Source organism: Borostomias antarcticus (assembly GCF_949987555.1).
Source record: "Borostomias antarcticus genome assembly, chromosome: 6".
NCBI lineage: Eukaryota > Metazoa > Chordata > Actinopteri > Stomiiformes > Stomiidae > Borostomias > Borostomias antarcticus.
Window position 1 is genome coordinate 23278963 of NC_140239.1, and position 16181 is coordinate 23295143.

At 45.8% G+C, this 16181-nt stretch overlaps 2 protein-coding genes across 2 annotated transcripts; both read left to right on the forward strand.

The window, feature by feature from the left end:
• The first annotated feature begins 57 nt into the window (after window positions 1–57).
• Window positions 58–6706, forward strand: ddhd1b (DDHD domain containing 1b). Its single transcript, XM_084439719.1, has 13 exons — window positions 58–1032; window positions 1227–1424; window positions 1832–1960; window positions 3152–3299; window positions 3416–3525; window positions 3632–3738; window positions 3895–4151; window positions 4225–4300; window positions 4411–4560; window positions 4652–4716; window positions 4823–5001; window positions 5564–5803; window positions 5908–6706. Exons 1-13 carry the CDS (start codon window positions 246–248, stop codon window positions 6090–6092), a joined length of 2631 nt encoding a protein of 876 aa, XP_084295845.1. The 5' UTR covers window positions 58–245; the 3' UTR covers window positions 6093–6706.
• Window positions 6707–8245: 1539 nt separating this feature from the next.
• stxbp6l (syntaxin binding protein 6 (amisyn), like) lies at window positions 8246–13094 on the forward strand. Its single transcript, XM_084439310.1, has 7 exons — window positions 8246–8383; window positions 8739–8909; window positions 9541–9671; window positions 9870–10188; window positions 10287–10385; window positions 10966–11132; window positions 11294–13094. The coding sequence occupies exons 2-7, from the start codon at window positions 8756–8758 to the stop codon at window positions 11315–11317; spliced, it is 894 nt and encodes a 297-aa protein (XP_084295436.1). The 5' UTR covers window positions 8246–8383; window positions 8739–8755; the 3' UTR covers window positions 11318–13094.
• The last annotated feature ends 3087 nt before the right edge of the window (window positions 13095–16181 follow it).

Consider the following 16181-nt stretch of genomic DNA (forward strand, 5'->3'; position numbering starts at 1 on the left):
ATGGATTGTTGAAAAATGTATTGATAATTATCTAGAGGTCTCCTGCTTAGTTTGCCGGGAGGAAGAGGACAGTATCGGTCCATAGATGATGTCAATTGCGGTGAACAGGGGGGAGGTTTTGAAACCGTTATGTCTGGATCCATGATAGCCATCAGATAAGGTAAACAAGAGTCACTAGAAGACTGTATGATTGAGAACGTATCAGGTCCCTTTTCTGTTTTGGCAATATAGTTTTTTGTCAAGTCATGAGCAATCTGAATAAGGACAAGTCGCCCGTCCGCCAACAGAGCTCCGAGAATAACTCTGTCAGCAGTAATGACTGGGATATGGCAAATGATGTGTTTGTGTCCTGTTACGAGGACCCGATCTGCGAGAATATTCACGGGCAGATGGACGCTGTCCAGACCGGCTTGGACAGACACTTGCCGCTGCTGCGAGGTGAGCACCGGTTATCTCAGGACGGGGTGCTATTGGGCCTAGTGGATGATACCTATTCGGGCTATCATTCTCACACTGATTCAAGAACAACCTATCTGGACATCACGAGCGACCCGAACTACACCGAAAGTGATGGGAATCTCACCACAAAGAAACGGAACCGCTCCAATAGTTCCAGGCACCGCGGTGAGGTCGTTACAGAGCTCGGACCCGAGGAAGTACGGTGGTTTTACAAAGAGGACAAGCGAACATGGAAGCCATTTGTTGGCCACGATTCTTTGAAAATCGAAGTAATTTATCGCAGATTATGTGAATTAAATCCTGGCATGGTCAAACGCCGGGATTTCAACGAAGCAGAGGACACATGCTGGGTGGCTACTGGGTCCGAGGTGCAAGCGGAGGACGTCGCAGTGGTGGGAGCTATTCAAGCAGAGCCAGTGACAGCCGAGGAGAAGATTGTTGGGGACAGGGGATCTGTGACAGATGAGAGGGACCTGGATTCCATAAGCATCAACGTTGAGGCAGTGTGTGTCAGAGGCGGTCTTTATGAAGTGGATGTCAAAGAAAAAGAATGTTATCCTGTATATTGGAACCGTGAGTATTCATTCATCTAATCTATGTAGGTTTTTAATTTCAATATAGGGTTTTGTCCACCCAGTTTTTCTTCTATATACTTAATTTTAAGTCCTAGAGACAACCTTATTACAAATAACAGATGTTTGGCCATGTGGACATGTTCCTGAATGTGTTAAACAAGCATGACCACAGTATCACCACTCTGTCCACAGAGCAAGACCGTATCCCAGTGATGAGGGGACAGTGGTTCATTGATGGCACATGGCTTCCCCTGGAGGAGGACGAGAGTGACCTTATTGAACTGGAGCATTTAGCCTGTTTCCGGGGACACCAGATGAGGGATACCTATGAGACAGAAGTGGTGACTACCACCTTGGACAGCAAGGATGGTAAAGTCGATGGACTCCTGGGTAAATTTGTGTGTGTGCGGGATGTGACCGTTTCAAAACATACAGTAGTATTGGGATCACTGCTATTCAGGACAGCGCCACAAAGCCGGTCAGGTGACCTTATTTTAGCTGACTTCAGCTGAACCAGTGGGACATTCAGAAGCTTACCTGTGTGAGTGTAGGCCACAAACATGCTCATACTGTAGTCTATAGACACGCACACACTCACACACACATATCACATGTCTTTCATACAAGGAAGGACCACAATACGCTCAATGCACAGACACACACTCACTCACTCAAAAAAATACTACTGAAAAAATAAAGATGAATTTCCACATGGGACCTCTCGCAATCACCAGAGAGATTTCATATTAACCGAAGAAAGTAGGTTTGAGTTAATTAATGCTCTCTGACTCTCTCAGCTGTCCACAGTTTCAAGCTGAACCGGAGCCATGTGGATTGGCACAGTGTGGACGAGGTTTATCTCTACAGTGATGCCACCACCTCTAAGATAGCACGCACCGTCACTCAGAAACTGGGGTTTTCCAAGGGTTTGTATCTCCACTGATAATCACAGAAGCCTCATGCGGGCGGTGGTAGCCCAGCGGTCAAAGAAGAGGGCCGGCAACCGAAAGGTCGCTGGTTCGAATTCCAGGTCCGTCCGGGAAAAATTGCCACCGTTGTGCCCTTGAGCAAGGCACTTAACCCCTACACTGCTCCAGCTGATTGGTACTGAGGTAGTGTGCTATGCCCAGCTGTGTGTGTGCGCGCATGTGTGTGTATCCATCTACCCCTGCAACTCTCCCCCTTATGTATGTGTGCCCCTCACCCTGAAGCTGCAAAAGAGAATACATACTGCCTCGTTAAAGGAAAATGCTCGTTTTTGACAACCTGGACCTTATTTACGACATATTATAAGAAGTTTGACTCACCCAGATCACTTTTGTGTTGTTCGGAGGCCTGTAGAAGAAATTTAAAATCCAGCGCGAGCCAGTATATCCATGTAATGGCGGCGCACGGGGCAAAGGGAATGCAATTTCTCAAAATCCATTTTCGGCCGCTAAACGGTTGTTTTCATCAATCAGATTGCATGAATCGACAGTTGATATTCCTCTACGCGAGCCATTCTTTCGGTTTTCAAATACGTGGTCTGTAGCCTCTGTATGATCTTTACACTGGCTATGCTCCCTCACATTCTCTGCGCTACGATCGGATTGTTGCTGACGAATGACGACGACAATATTCTCGGCACCAACTACGATCGTAGCGCAGAGAATGTGAGCCGGAGAATAGCAGGCTGCGCGCTGGCCTGTGCGCATGCGTGCTGGAGCAAGTGGGGGAGAGGCTTGTAAAGATCATATTACAGAGGCTACAGACCACGTATTTGAAAACCGAAAGAATGGCTCGCGTAGAGGAATATCAACTGTCGATTCATGCAATGTGATTGATGAAAACAACCGTTTAGCGGCCGAAAATGGATTTTGAGAAACTGCATTCCCTATGCCCCGTGCGCCGCCATTACATGGATATACTGGCTCGCGCTGGATTTTAAATTTCTTCTACAGGCCTCCGAACAACACAAAAGTGATCTGGGTGAGTCAAACTTCTTATAATATGTCGTAAATAAGGTCCAGGTTGTCAAAAACGAGCATTTTCCTTTAAATAAGGCTCACAGAGTTTTGAACTAAGACCCTTTGTGTTTCTCAACAATAATATTGTAATACTGCATGCTATCGCCTCAGCTTCCAGCAGTGGAACCCGTCTCCATCGAGGCTATGTGGAGGAGGCGGCTCCTGAGGACACGCCTCCTGAAACAACGCACATCGTCTTTGTGGTGCACGGGATTGGCCAGAAGATGGACCAGGGCCGCATCATCCGGAACACTAGCATGTGAGTCATCCAGTAGAACACAGGAACTGCCGTCTTAATGGACAGAGCGGATACCAAAAATGGCATGGAGGTTTAAGTAAGCCAGCAGCTGTAACAGAACCATGTTGGTTTTGTAGGATGAGAGACGCTGCCAGGAAGATGGAGGAGAAACACTTTTCTGATCGTACTACAGAGCATGTGGAGTTCCTTCCTGTGGAGTGGAGATCTAAACTGGCTCTGGATGGAGGTAGGACTACAATCTGTGTCCCCTAGGTGACTGTACCCCTGTGAAGTAAATATGTGTCATATCTGCTGTTTTTGTATGTATATGTGTGTGTGTGTTATTGATATAGACACGGTGGACTCCATTACTCCAGACAAAGTCCGAGGGCTTCGAGACATGCTGAACAGTAGTGCCATGGACATCATGTATTACACCAGCCCTCTCTACAGAGATGAGGTTAGACTTTAAATTACATTTTATTATCTCTCTCTGACTCTTTCTCTTTCACATATGGTATATTCATATTCAATTTCTTTACCAGAGAGACGTCCACACAGACAAGTAAATAAATAATGATATACGTTCTGCCGGCCTGTTTATGCATGCCTGCAGATCACCCGGGGTTTGTCTCTGGAGCTGAACCGTCTCTACTCGCTGTTCTGCTCACGGAACCCTGAGTTTGAGGAGAACGGGAAGGTGTCCATCGTCTCGCACTCCCTGGGCTGCGTCATCACCTTCGACATCATGACGGGCTGGGACCCAGTGCGCTTCCATCATCAGGAGGCGTCGGACCCAGAAGAGGCCGAAGCTCACTGGTCAAGCTACGAGGAGCGCCAGCTACAGGAGCAGCTGAGGCTCACAAGGCTTAGGTAGTTAGCTCTCAATAGCAAACTTCAAGTCTGTGCAATATCCCTGTGTTATGAGTCTTTGTTTTCCCTGCAGGTTGAGGGATTTGGAGGACCAGTTTCAGGGTTTGCGAACCTCTTCATCTGCTGCTGCTCCAGCCTTGAAATTCAAGGTGACATTCACAAATTGTGATATCTATTTCATCCAATTGTCAAAACTGACATACATAGTGTGTCAATTCAAGCTTGGCTTTTGCTTTGACCTTCTCTCTGTCACTTCTAGGTGGAGAACTTCTTCTGCATGGGTTCTCCCCTCGCTGTGTTCTTGGCGTTGCGAGGGATCCGACCGGGGAACAACAGAACCCAAGATCAAATCATACCCAAATCCATCTGCCAACGTCTTTTCAACATCTTTCATCCCACGGACCCTGTGGTGAGCTGATCTAGACATTCCAAACCAGCCGTTAAGCTTCAGACTGCTTCGGTGTCATTTCCCTTCCTAACGTACACGGCTGTATTTGCAGGCATACCGATTGGAGCCCCTCATTTTAAAACACTACAGCAACATTTCACCCGTCCAAATACACTGGTGAGTGGTGAGTCGTGACGGCGCCTCGGGCCCGAAAATACCGGAAAGCCCGTTTACCTACAGTGCGCGTTAAAACCTTGTCATCTAACATGGCTGTTTACCGCAGGTACAACACCACCAGCCCCACCCGCTACGACCAGATCCGTCCCAGGCTGCTCAACCTCCTGAAGGAGAGCGCCCCCGTTTCGGACACAGAGAGCCTCCCCAGCCCCTGTACCTCCCCCCCTCAGGCCCGCCGGCACTACGGAGAGTCCATCACCAACCTGGGCAAGGCCAGCATCATGGGTGGGTGACAGTGAGAGTGACGGAGGGGGGACACGGCCGTGTGTGTCGTTGTTTGGGTTGGTGGAGGGAGGGATAGAGAGAGAGAGAGAAGTTCTTGGCCGTTTGATCTTTGCTCTTTGGTCATCCTCTGTTTGGCCTAACAAGCAAGTTGTGTTTTACGCATTAGCCTTCCTCATGGTCTCGACTTTTGTGACGCCAGTGTGTGAGTTGCGGTTTGCCTTGTAGGAATACTGGGTCTGAGCTCTCTGAAACCGAAGCCGCTTGCATAGCTGATATTGTAGCAAGGCCAGCACTGCACGTTAAACCCAGCCTCAACAGATCAATACCAAGCAATTAGGTGCCGTCTCCTGGACTGACAGCATGGTGGCGCATGGTCTTCCCGTTTTCTGTGTGCATTAGATATTCCACATTGTGAGTAAAGTGCACTCTGTCAGTGCCAATGACGTAGGCTAGCGTGGAAGCCTATGAATGCCCTGTGTAATTTCTATATTCTGTATGTAGTTGTGTCGTATTTGAGTGGGCATACAGGTATATTCGCCTCCTGTGTGTTTGACCTCCGTAGGTGCGGCCAGTCTCGGGAAGGGCATTGGAGGAATGTTCTTCTCCCGCTTCTCGCGGTCCAGTGGTCAGGTGGGCGGAGTGGAGGAGGAGCCCTCTGATTGTGAGGGCGGGGCGTCTGAGGTGGAGAACTCCATGTCGGGGGAGGAGGGCCCAGACACAGAGGGAGAGGAGAAGGTGGAGGAGAGGAGGGAGGCGGAGCTTGCGATATCCCAGTCCACCTCGGCTATCCTGGACACATCGTGTGAGTACCTTCAAAACCAAAGCTCCCAGTATAATTCAGTCACCTTGTTTCTTATCTGCTCATGAACAAGCGTCGTTGTATTTCTTTTATCTTTTATGTTGCAGTGGAGCTGGAGAGGCGCATTGACTTCGAGCTGCGAGAAGGCCTTGTGGAGAGCCGCTATTGGTCGGCCGTAACCTCCCACACGGCTTATTGGTGCTCTCATGACGTGGCTCTCTTTCTCCTGACCTTCATGTATAGACAGAAAGATCTAGCAGAGTTCAGTGAGGATAACACAGAGTTATCATAACACACACACACACACACAGTACAATTTCCCCCGCATTTACTTTTCACACATTTCAATGGCCCCCAGTTTACACACGAGCTCACCTTGAGTTGACACTAGTACCCAGACCCAGCAGGCTTTACTGTGCTTTGGAGGTCACTCCATGGACGTGCAGTGGTCATTTCATCAAAGACCATTCCTTTTATCCCCTAGACCCTGAAAATGACTGTTCCTCCTTCTAACCTCTTTGTTGACCACTCACTCATTCACTCACTCAGCCTCTCCATCCACCAGTTACAACGATGACTGTTCCTCCATCCCTGTGAGAGTTTCTGTGACCATACATATGTCCATCAGTCAGGACCTAGCAGTGACTGTGACTAGAGCTCCTGCAACCGTAGCCATAGCTGAAGCCTAACCTCTCTCAGCACGAAGCTTCAACACTCATTCAATGTCTGTCCTGTTGAGAGTTACATGGTCTTAACCCTTTAGAGAACAACATACAAGACTTGACCTGTCACATTGGCCCACTTGGAATGAGGGGTTTACCATAAAACTGGATGTGGGGAGATACTTTTGATGGAATATAACATTGTATGTAATATAACATTGCTAATGTCATTTTGACATGTCATGTTTACACCAACTACAAAACTACAATGAATCGTGGGAAAAATGTTTTTTTTTTTTTTTTTTTTTTGGGGGGGGGGGGGGGCGGTACTCAACTTAAACTAGTGGCCAAATATTTGTTTATCATCATGATCATGATGCCTAGTGACAGGGTCACTCTCTTGACTCAAAAATGAGAAATAACCAGTTTCCAACTGTGGTTGGTCTTGATCCAACGCAAAGCACTGTCATTGAACCAACACTGACATTAACATTAAAGTCATTCAGCTGACACTTAACTTTATATTCAACTGCACTATCTAGTCAGGCAACAAACAAGTCATCATGCATATCATTCATGCATGAAGAAAGAATTCATGCAGAATGTCTAATTTTCAACCATTAAGATTAATCTGAGTTATACAGGGATTTGGAGAAAAAAACGATACTATTTTTCAAATTTCAGTTTTAATGTTCTGAAAATGACCAGGATATCTTCAGGAATTGAAGCATGATATGCAGTATGTACAGGCCATAGATTTGGGCTTTTTTAAAGATTGTCTTGCTATGATTTTGATGAGGGGCAGCAGCATGCAGAGACTAATTTAAAGCCATTTAAAGGTTTCTTTTCCAGATATTATATGAGCTTTCAACCCAGTGAATTGAGTGACATGATTTAATAGTGGTCACTAGTCAGGAAAGGGTCAAACTTGCCATGATTTATGTAAACATCAGGTTTTTACAAAAGTTTGTGTTAGAATATAACTTTACCTTCTTTTACAGATTTGCTATCAATTCATTTCATGCAATGTGTCCGTGTGCATCCCTCTTTACTTTTTCACCTCAGTAGCATATCATCCTTATGTTGCCTTTAGTCTTATAGAGACAAACCTAAAGTACCAATATTAGTCTTCTTAGTTCTGCCTATTCGTGTTTACATATCACTTTGAAACATAGAACGATGATAACTTATTTCTTAGGATACTACAGGCCTACCCATTCATGTGCCATATCTTGTAAGTGACATAGATGTATTCCTATAAGTTTACATAGAGACCCCATGCGAGGCAAACTGAAAGTACTGTGCCCTAAGCAAAATGAACTGTGGTGTGGGTAGTTAACCCTTCAGCTGTATTCCCCATTGTCTTGCACAAGAGGACACTGTATTTTTCTGTCATGCTCACCATTTCTAACTTTAGTGTTCTGTTTCCTCTTAAAACGAATGATGTGGTGCTTTACCTCTGTAAACCTTTTGTTTTTCATTAAAATAGATCTCTTCACCTTCCTGTATGGTTCCTATTCATTTATCTCCCAAAAATCAGTTGCTTGCAGAAGTTATGTAGGCCTACTGTATTAGAGAACGTGAACAGATGTTTAAGATAAAGTCTTAAATGGCAGCAACAGAAAGACCTGTCTCATTAGTCCGTTGATATATGCACAAACCTGGTTATCAATTACAATGCACATGCCATTCTCCTGCCCCTTTCCTACCACGTGATCCCTAACTCGTTCAAATGGGATGTTGCCCCACCATTGAATCGCTGTCTCCGCAAGGAACGCCGTTGTGTAGGCTGCTGTCTGTCGACCCACACAGTTAAGAAATCGATCGGGGTTTGTGGTCGTTGAAGTGAGATACGTCGAATTCTGGCAGTTGGATTGTTTGACAAACTCTTGCAACTTGCTGTGTCGCCTGAATACATCAGGTAAGTCTAATCAAGGTGTTCTTTTTTCTCTCTTCTAAATATGGAATGCACCGATCATACTTTGCAACACTAGTGATTTTGGTGAAACAACTGATTTTGTTGAAACAAGTAAATGAAAAAACACATATTTAACCCTGAATTATTTTATCTCCATCTGTTTAGATTTTATTCATATCTAACGTGTGATGCTATGTGTTTTCACCTTTATCCAGGAAAGCCCACTGAGACCAAAGTCTAATTTACAGACTATAATGCTATGTTGCAACAGTATTCTACTATATGTCATGACAAACTCATGTTTTCATAAACTCCTTCCCACGACAGTCTCTGTTCTCTTCTTCCGTCACCTCTCCAGGTCCCAAAAGATCGACTATGAGTATCCAATCTACCATCAACAAACAGGTGTTTGTCCCTCGTGATGAGAGGATGCTGGTAGCTGTGGAGGTGAAGAGGAGGAAGAGAAAACGGATTCCCTTTCTACCCACCGGAGGCAAGGGGGACTATACTACATACATCTGCCTTTCAGGTATCCTTACACAGCTTCCATTTACTGTCCTGTTGCTTTGCTGTTACGAACTTCTTTCTGGTTCTGAATCTAACAGAAGCATTGTTTTGCAGTATCAATGAGCCCCTTGTCTTGGCCGGGGGCGCGCTGTGTTGATTAAGCACGTAGGAGATCAGTGATTCTGACACCGTCAGAGCTCACCGATCCTTATGGCTGATTGATCAGCTTTATGCTGGAGATGGTGAGCTGTGTGTAGCGCCACTGTCCATAGTAACCATTGTCTGTGGTGAAGTCACCCAGGTTCCTGGTCGTTCATGGCCCCCTGCTCCAGTGTCTGTCTGGAAACTAACCTCCCCCTCCCAATTACGCACCCCCAGCTGGCACTGCCAGCCCCCCCCCCCACCACTGCTCATCACTCAACCCTCCCATCTCTTGAGCTGGAGAAAATGAATCATCATTGGCTGGCTGGCAATTGTTGTTCTTTCATGGTGGTTGTTCTTTGATGTTTTTTCCCCCACTCAGTACTTCTGTTTACAATAAAAATACACTTTGTTGTAGAATCATGCCAAAAGTCAATCTAGTTGCAGTGTTTCCTGTATCATTGGTAAGCGTTGACACATCACTCTCTTCTGACCCCTCCCTCTCGCCCCAGTGACCAATAAGAGGCCAGCTCAGCTCCTTTTCACCAAAGTCAAACATTTTGGCGGCTCCTCCTCCTTCACCAGGCGCTCTCAGTGGACAGTGGAGCAGCTCCGCCAGGTCAACGGCATCAACCCTAACAAGGTCTGCTCTGACTCTGTCTGGCGCCTACCCCTCGCACCCCAGATGGCAAGCGGATCTGGGCCATATATGGGCCGGAACTGTGCCAGATCTGGCCTGTATATGGCCCTGATCGGATTGCTGTCTGGGACCGCAGTCATGCCACCCTTGTTGCTCTCTCCTGTCCTAGTTTGAGGAGTTTCCACTGTGCATCTCTTTCAGGACTGCCCAGAGTTCGACCTGGTGTTCGATAACGCCTTTGATCAGTGGATCGCCAGCTCGGCGGCAGAGAAGTGCATCTTTGTCCAGATTATGTACCACGCCTGTCAGACCTACTGGGAGGGCAAGGAAGGCAGTATAGCCGCGGAGGGCCAGGGAACGAGACAGGGCAAGGGGGGCATGGCCAAGGAGGTTGCGGAGGGCCAAGGCAGCCCACAGGACCAGCGTGGCCCAAAAAGTCAAAAGAGCCAGGGCCAACAGAAGAGCAATGCGGGGCCTAGAAAAACAGAGTTTGTCAACTGTCAGTCCAAACTAACGGGAGGTAATGGAATTACATTGATCATTTTGTTTGTTTGTTTGTTAATGGGTACTAGATCACACTAACTAGCATCATAAACTCCCATGTTGTTATTTTGCCAGATGCCTGTACCATGAATCTGGTCATCTACCGCTGCAAAGCCTTCCTTAACCGCATGAAGAGCGCAATGGTACCCAAACCAGTCCGCCCTCAGAGTGGAGGTGAGCCAATCTGAACGCCCGCCTAACCTGTCTCATTCTGCGTTGACCTTACCTTTTTACTCCCACAACCTCAGTGGCATGACCGGGCGGTCAGTTGTGTTCTCATGGGTTCCCCTCTCTCTCAGGCGCTCGGGGTTTTGTGTATTGTGTTCAGCTACACCTCTCTGCCGCTGTGGAGAATGGCTCCTCTATGGCTTTTGGCGGACAGATGAGAGGGGACTTTGTTTTTAGCAGGCGGGCCGATACAAAGCCCTGCCTTGAGGCGCCTGGCTGGCCAGTGAAGCCACAGACGGGAGGGTGGTGATGGGTGGGGGAGGTGCCAGGGCCAGGCGGGCGCTGGGAGGAGTAAGACAATGCCATAAACAACCCAAACTCAGCCAGCCTGAACTGACATTTTGTGTTTGGATATCAGAACGAGAATAGTTTGTGGGCGCTAACTTGACATTTTCAACTTGACATTTTCAACTTTGATATACAGTAGGTTGTTTGTTTTTTTAACTTATGACAACTTCTTTTATTTATTTATTTTCCCACCCCAACCTCAGTGTACTGACATGTCTTATCACTTACTGTTGTGCAGGTTCCCAGCGCCCAGGTGACTCACAGCTGCCAGGGGGCAGCGTGGGTAACGTAGTTGAGAGGGCCAGCCTGGCTCTGAGTGAGCGTGGAAGGAGACTGAGCAGAGCCGAGTATACGACTGTGGACCTGATGAATAAAGCCCAGAAGTTTGCAGACACTGCCCACAAGGTGAGCTATACTTCACTGTATATTATTTTTCCAATCAATCTGGTTTTGCTGGCATTCAAACATGATTGTTCTGATTTTGATCTTCTCGTGACTAGGGTCTGATACTTTTTGAGTGTACTGTTTTTTTAGGCGGTTGATTGCATTTTTTTTTCTCCCTTTAGGTGGCTCTGAAGTATTCAAAGTAGAAGCATCTTCCTGTGGAATCCGAGGCCACCGCATATCTTATCTAAACTTCTTCACTAACATTGACTAAGCCCCAGCCTGAAACCAGCGGATGTGCTAGAACTCCTCAATGAAGAATTCTTCTGAGAAACCAAAACTCACAGGTCAGAGGGGAAATTAAGGATTTTCAAACGGGCAGTGGAGAGAACGACTCTGCCCTGGACCCCAGTGTGATATATTTACTGACCTTTCACGTCTAAGCTTGAAGATCACCTGACACTGTTCAACCATGGGGTGGCTAGATATCATTGATGCACTAGATGGCATTGATGTGTCACAATACTTCCAGTGTATGCTCATACCGATACAATACGCTTCCATGATGGCCTCTGGTTTGGTGGAAGGCTTGGGTCAAATTCTAAGGGAAGGCCTTTCGTGTTGCTTTGTGAACGTTGGCTAGAATTCACAACCAGCTGCAGCGCATTGTTCTCTTTTATCATTAGAAAAGTTCTAATGCATTATTAATGTAATTTTACTGTTTTTATTGTTAATTATTAACAATAATTATTGTTTTATTGTTAATTCAATAATTAACTTTTACATTTTTGAAATAACTACCTTTTAATTGAATGGTTTGAATGTTGCAGTGGGGGTTATAATGTATTGAAGCAGCAGGAGAGGAAAACAGGCCTGGTTGGTAGCTAGTAGTGTTAAAATGTGGTTTTGCATGACTGAATATGCACTATGTGAATTGTGTTGGTTTCTTTGCACTTTCAACTAGTTTACATTGCATGGAACACCTTAAAATGTTAATTATTTTGCACTATTTTTTTTTTTTATCTATCATTAACTACCTCCAGAGCCCTTTCCCTGTTTGTATCAAAACCTCTGATAAATAATTTAAATCAACATGACGATAATGTTGATATTTTATCCTGTCTTGTCTTTTGTCTAAGATTTTTATACTTTACATAGGCCTAATATGTACTAATCCCCAGTGCTGTAGCTGTTATTGTCTCTTGTATCTGTCGCTTGTATCTGTCTGTCTCTTGTATCTGTCTGACATTTATTTAGTCTCTTGTCTAATGAGTTATTGTTTTAGTATTTTCATCGTATTTTATCTTTAGAAGGTGGTTCCATGTCAAAGCGAGTTGAGTGCAGGTGGAATAGTGGGTTCAGGCAAGTAGACAGGGCAGAGGACAGGGGAGTTTGACTGGTTATGATTATAGAAGGAGAGTAGGAAAACGGAGCCTGTTGAGGGGGTGAGTGCTGAGGGCCAGGATGGTGTGTTGCTGTAGTTAGTGTTTGCTAATAGGCCTGTGTTACTAGCAGTCATTGAACTGGTCTTTTGATTACTAATCTTAATGATCACAATCCATGTATGACTGATCTGCTTTATCAATGGGGCAGTTTGCCTCTCTTAATGCTTAACCCATGAGAGCCAATATGGTAACTGAAGGGTGAGCCTTACTTTATTTCAGGTGTGACTGAACTCTTATGATGTGGAATTTGTCTTTGTAATGGATTAATTTAACTAGTAACACTGCTGTTGATGCTTGAAGAGGATACAAGGCTTTTATAGAATGCAATGATGTATTCTATATTGGGACATTGGGATGCAGAGCTGCATGCAGCTCTGGTGGAATAGAGGTTGTGGTAACCAATGACGGCGCTTTCCCTGATCATGGTTTCTCTGGTCGAGTTATACTGGGTGAGTCTTGCTCCATATAGACCCGCTTCTACGTACTTTATGCCCCCCAAATCCCCACCATTAACATTGTCTTATGAGTAGGCTACTGTGTTGGATGCTCTGTTTGCAAATTGTAAATGTATGCTGTACAGAATTTAACAAGGATCAATAATGTTAACACTCCTCGCTTTGACCCAATAAATTAAATGGGACCTATACTATGTTGTGTTTTTTATTTATAGAGTGGGTAGATATGGTGTTATGATATTCTGACAAGAGATGGCGCTAAACGGCAAACATGGTGCCTCTTCCAACAAGGAATTTCATTATCTACAGTTAATTATAGAATCATAAATAGCTTATCAATGATTAAGGTGAAGATTTGTTCAATGGTCTCCCTCACTTTTATACTTCTTGCTCAACATTAAATATCTGTCAAACCACAGCCTACCAACATAACTATTCATCTGAAAATGATGCTTGGGTGTGTACAGTATTTTATCTTTAGGTGTACCTGGGCAGCTTGATGAGTATGAACAGCACTCAATTTTTAGAGGCTATGGAACCTGTGGACCTTATGGAGAATACATAATGTTGCAAATCTATAATGCATGAGGACCTGCCTCCTTGACTCCCCGAGTGCACCTGCAGTACAGATGCAGAGGCAGCATTTGACTTGATTAAAACCAACTTGGCAACCCAGTGATGCTCACATGCCCCAGATAAAGGGCATGCTATTATTCTGTGTTTATAGCATTTTTATATATGAATATGATTGCGGCTCACTTCATTCCTGGGGGTGGCGTGCATTAATGTCTAGTATGATATACTCGTCAGCATCATGGTGTGACCGATCAATATGTTTAACATTCACAGTCACACACTATGTGTCAGTCATTTATCGACTAAGGAGATAATTTCTTGATAGTTGAAGTAGATGTGTCAGCAAGAAACGTCCGGTCGTGACATTGTGGCCATGGGGCTGCAATGACTTTGCATCAATCCCGCATTGATCCCACTTGTCTATTCCTCTCTCTGGGGATGTAGCATGACACTGACCCCAAATCTGACCCACACATGGCTTTAAATCAGACCTCTGACATCACTCGTCATGGCTGGGTCACATGGTTAAGCAGTCTAGCTTGAAATGGAACATGGAGGATACAGTATCATTATCATTTGACTCCCATCATGATCTTGTGCATTGTTTACTGTGGGTTTACAGTCCACCACAGTGTGGCACTGCTGAGCAGTGGCGAGGTTTGATGTTGCCCGGGGAAGTCGAGTCCTGCACCTGTCCACAGAGGAGGAAGTGGACCCCTTCTGATCTGCCTGCCAAGCCAAGGTTGTCAACCAGAAGGCCATCTGGCTGCACACAGCAGCTCATGAAGCTCACACACTCTATGGTCTGTTAACATCGACACCAGGGTTGAAGATGTACCCCTGATCTCCCCCTTTCTCCCTCCTGCACCATTGCTCTCAATCTATCTTTGTCACAATGTAGTCCTATTAATGGCTGTCACTTTTACAGGTCTTTACAGCTATACAAAGATGCTGAAAATCACATGCAATCCTTAACCCCCCAGGTCCACTTCCTCCTCTGTGGACAGGTGCAGGACTCGACTGGTTGGATGATGTCCACTACATCCAAGCAGAGTGGGACAGAGGACAGCCTTCCAGTCGTCCCAGGTCTGCCCTCCACCCTCCAGACAAACATTGTGTGGATACAGGCAGAGAGAAAATACCATTTCTTGGGAACGGCAAACATGGAAGATTTATTGGCCCACTGTCGATTACGGGATTAAGGGCAGATGCAGGGACACACCCACAAGGTGCACAAGAAAATGGAGAGTGTGTGTGTGCGTGCGTGCAGCAGAATCAAGCCCTCTACCCCCCCTGCTTGTCTATAGCAGTGTATCTAGGGCAAGCTTCAACAAGGGGGCATACTGTGCTTATCTACTCCTACCTTCCATCACACTGATGAGGTGTTATGATGTCACACAGATGTCTCATGACACAGAGTAAGTGTCCATGTGCAGTGGTAGGTCGATGTGGAGGTGCATGTGCAGGAGCTGCATGTGACCTGACTTTTTTGAAAGCCCAAAAGGCTGGGCCCATATTTGATATTAATGGGATAGAGTCCTCTCGGCTCCTACTGTATGCTCACAAGCACTCACTATAATAAGCCAGCTTGGAGATACTGTACACCAAGGCTTCAATGCAGTAATAAGCTGCAAGCATTATTTGTGAAAGTGAGGAGATCAACAAGCACACTCAAAATTGGGAGTTTGTTGATCTGGGGGTAGATCCCCGTATGCTTCTCAAATTAAAACATGGCATACTCCTGCACACACTTTACTCTGCTTTTTATTCTGTCAATGTTTCAGCATAAACCTTCTCAACTCAAATTTTATTTATAAAGCACATTTAAAACAACCGATGTTGACCAAAGTGCTGTACAGCTCCAGAGCAACAAAACACACAGGAACAGAACACTACGATACATCATACACAATACACAGTAAGCAATATAAAATACAGTACAATACAGGGACCATCGGGTGTCCAGCTCAACCTGAGTTGAAGGCGTGGGAGAACAGGTGAGTCTTTAAAGAAGACTTAAAAAATCTCTATGGTCTGGGCAGACCTAATGTGCCAGGGCAGAATGTTCCAGTGCCTAGGGGCCGCCGCCCCAAAGGCTCGGTCACCTCTGGTCTTCAGCCGAGTCTTTGGGACAGCCAGCAGCAGCTGACTGTCCTGATGAAGGTTTATGCTGAAACGTTGACATAATAAAAAGCAGAGAAAAGTGTGTGTGTGGGAGTATTCAATTTTTTATTTGAAAAGCATTCTCTGTGAAGCCAGGGAACAATCGAGCTGATCACACTATGAGGAGAGAGATCTACTGTATCTACTGTACACGTGACATCTTACTGTCTGTGCCAGAGGACAACCAGGGTATCTTTCAGAGTACACTAAGCTAACATGATACACCTCTCGCAGTCGGACCATATGGTCCTCTCCATTTCCCTCCCAGCCACACCTCTGGTCACCTTCACCCCCCCCCCCACTCCCCCCCACTCCCCAAGCCCTGGCAGCCTGCCTCCCCAGAGAGGTCACTGTCTAGGTAGTCTCGCGGTGCCAGACTTTTGCGATCTCCGCCTCTCCACGCAACGTTTAGAGACGGACTTGTGAGTTGA

Bases quoted from the DNA above. Each gene is read 5' to 3' on its own strand.
- ddhd1b (XM_084439719.1), top strand. From the start codon at position 246: ATGAGCAATCTGAATAAGGACAAGTCGCCCGTCCGCCAACAGAGCTCC. The intron at 1,033-1,226 runs GTGAGTATTCAT...CTCTGTCCACAG, and splicing joins TTATCCTGTATATTGGAACC to AGCAAGACCGTATCCCAGTG. The intron at 5,002-5,563 runs GTGGGTGACAGT...TGACCTCCGTAG, and splicing joins GGGCAAGGCCAGCATCATGG to GTGCGGCCAGTCTCGGGAAG.
- stxbp6l (XM_084439310.1), top strand. From the start codon at position 8,756: ATGAGTATCCAATCTACCATCAACAAACAGGTGTTTGTCCCTCGTGAT. The intron at 8,910-9,540 runs GTATCCTTACAC...CTCTCGCCCCAG, and splicing joins TACATACATCTGCCTTTCAG to TGACCAATAAGAGGCCAGCT. The intron at 9,672-9,869 runs GTCTGCTCTGAC...CATCTCTTTCAG, and splicing joins ACGGCATCAACCCTAACAAG to GACTGCCCAGAGTTCGACCT.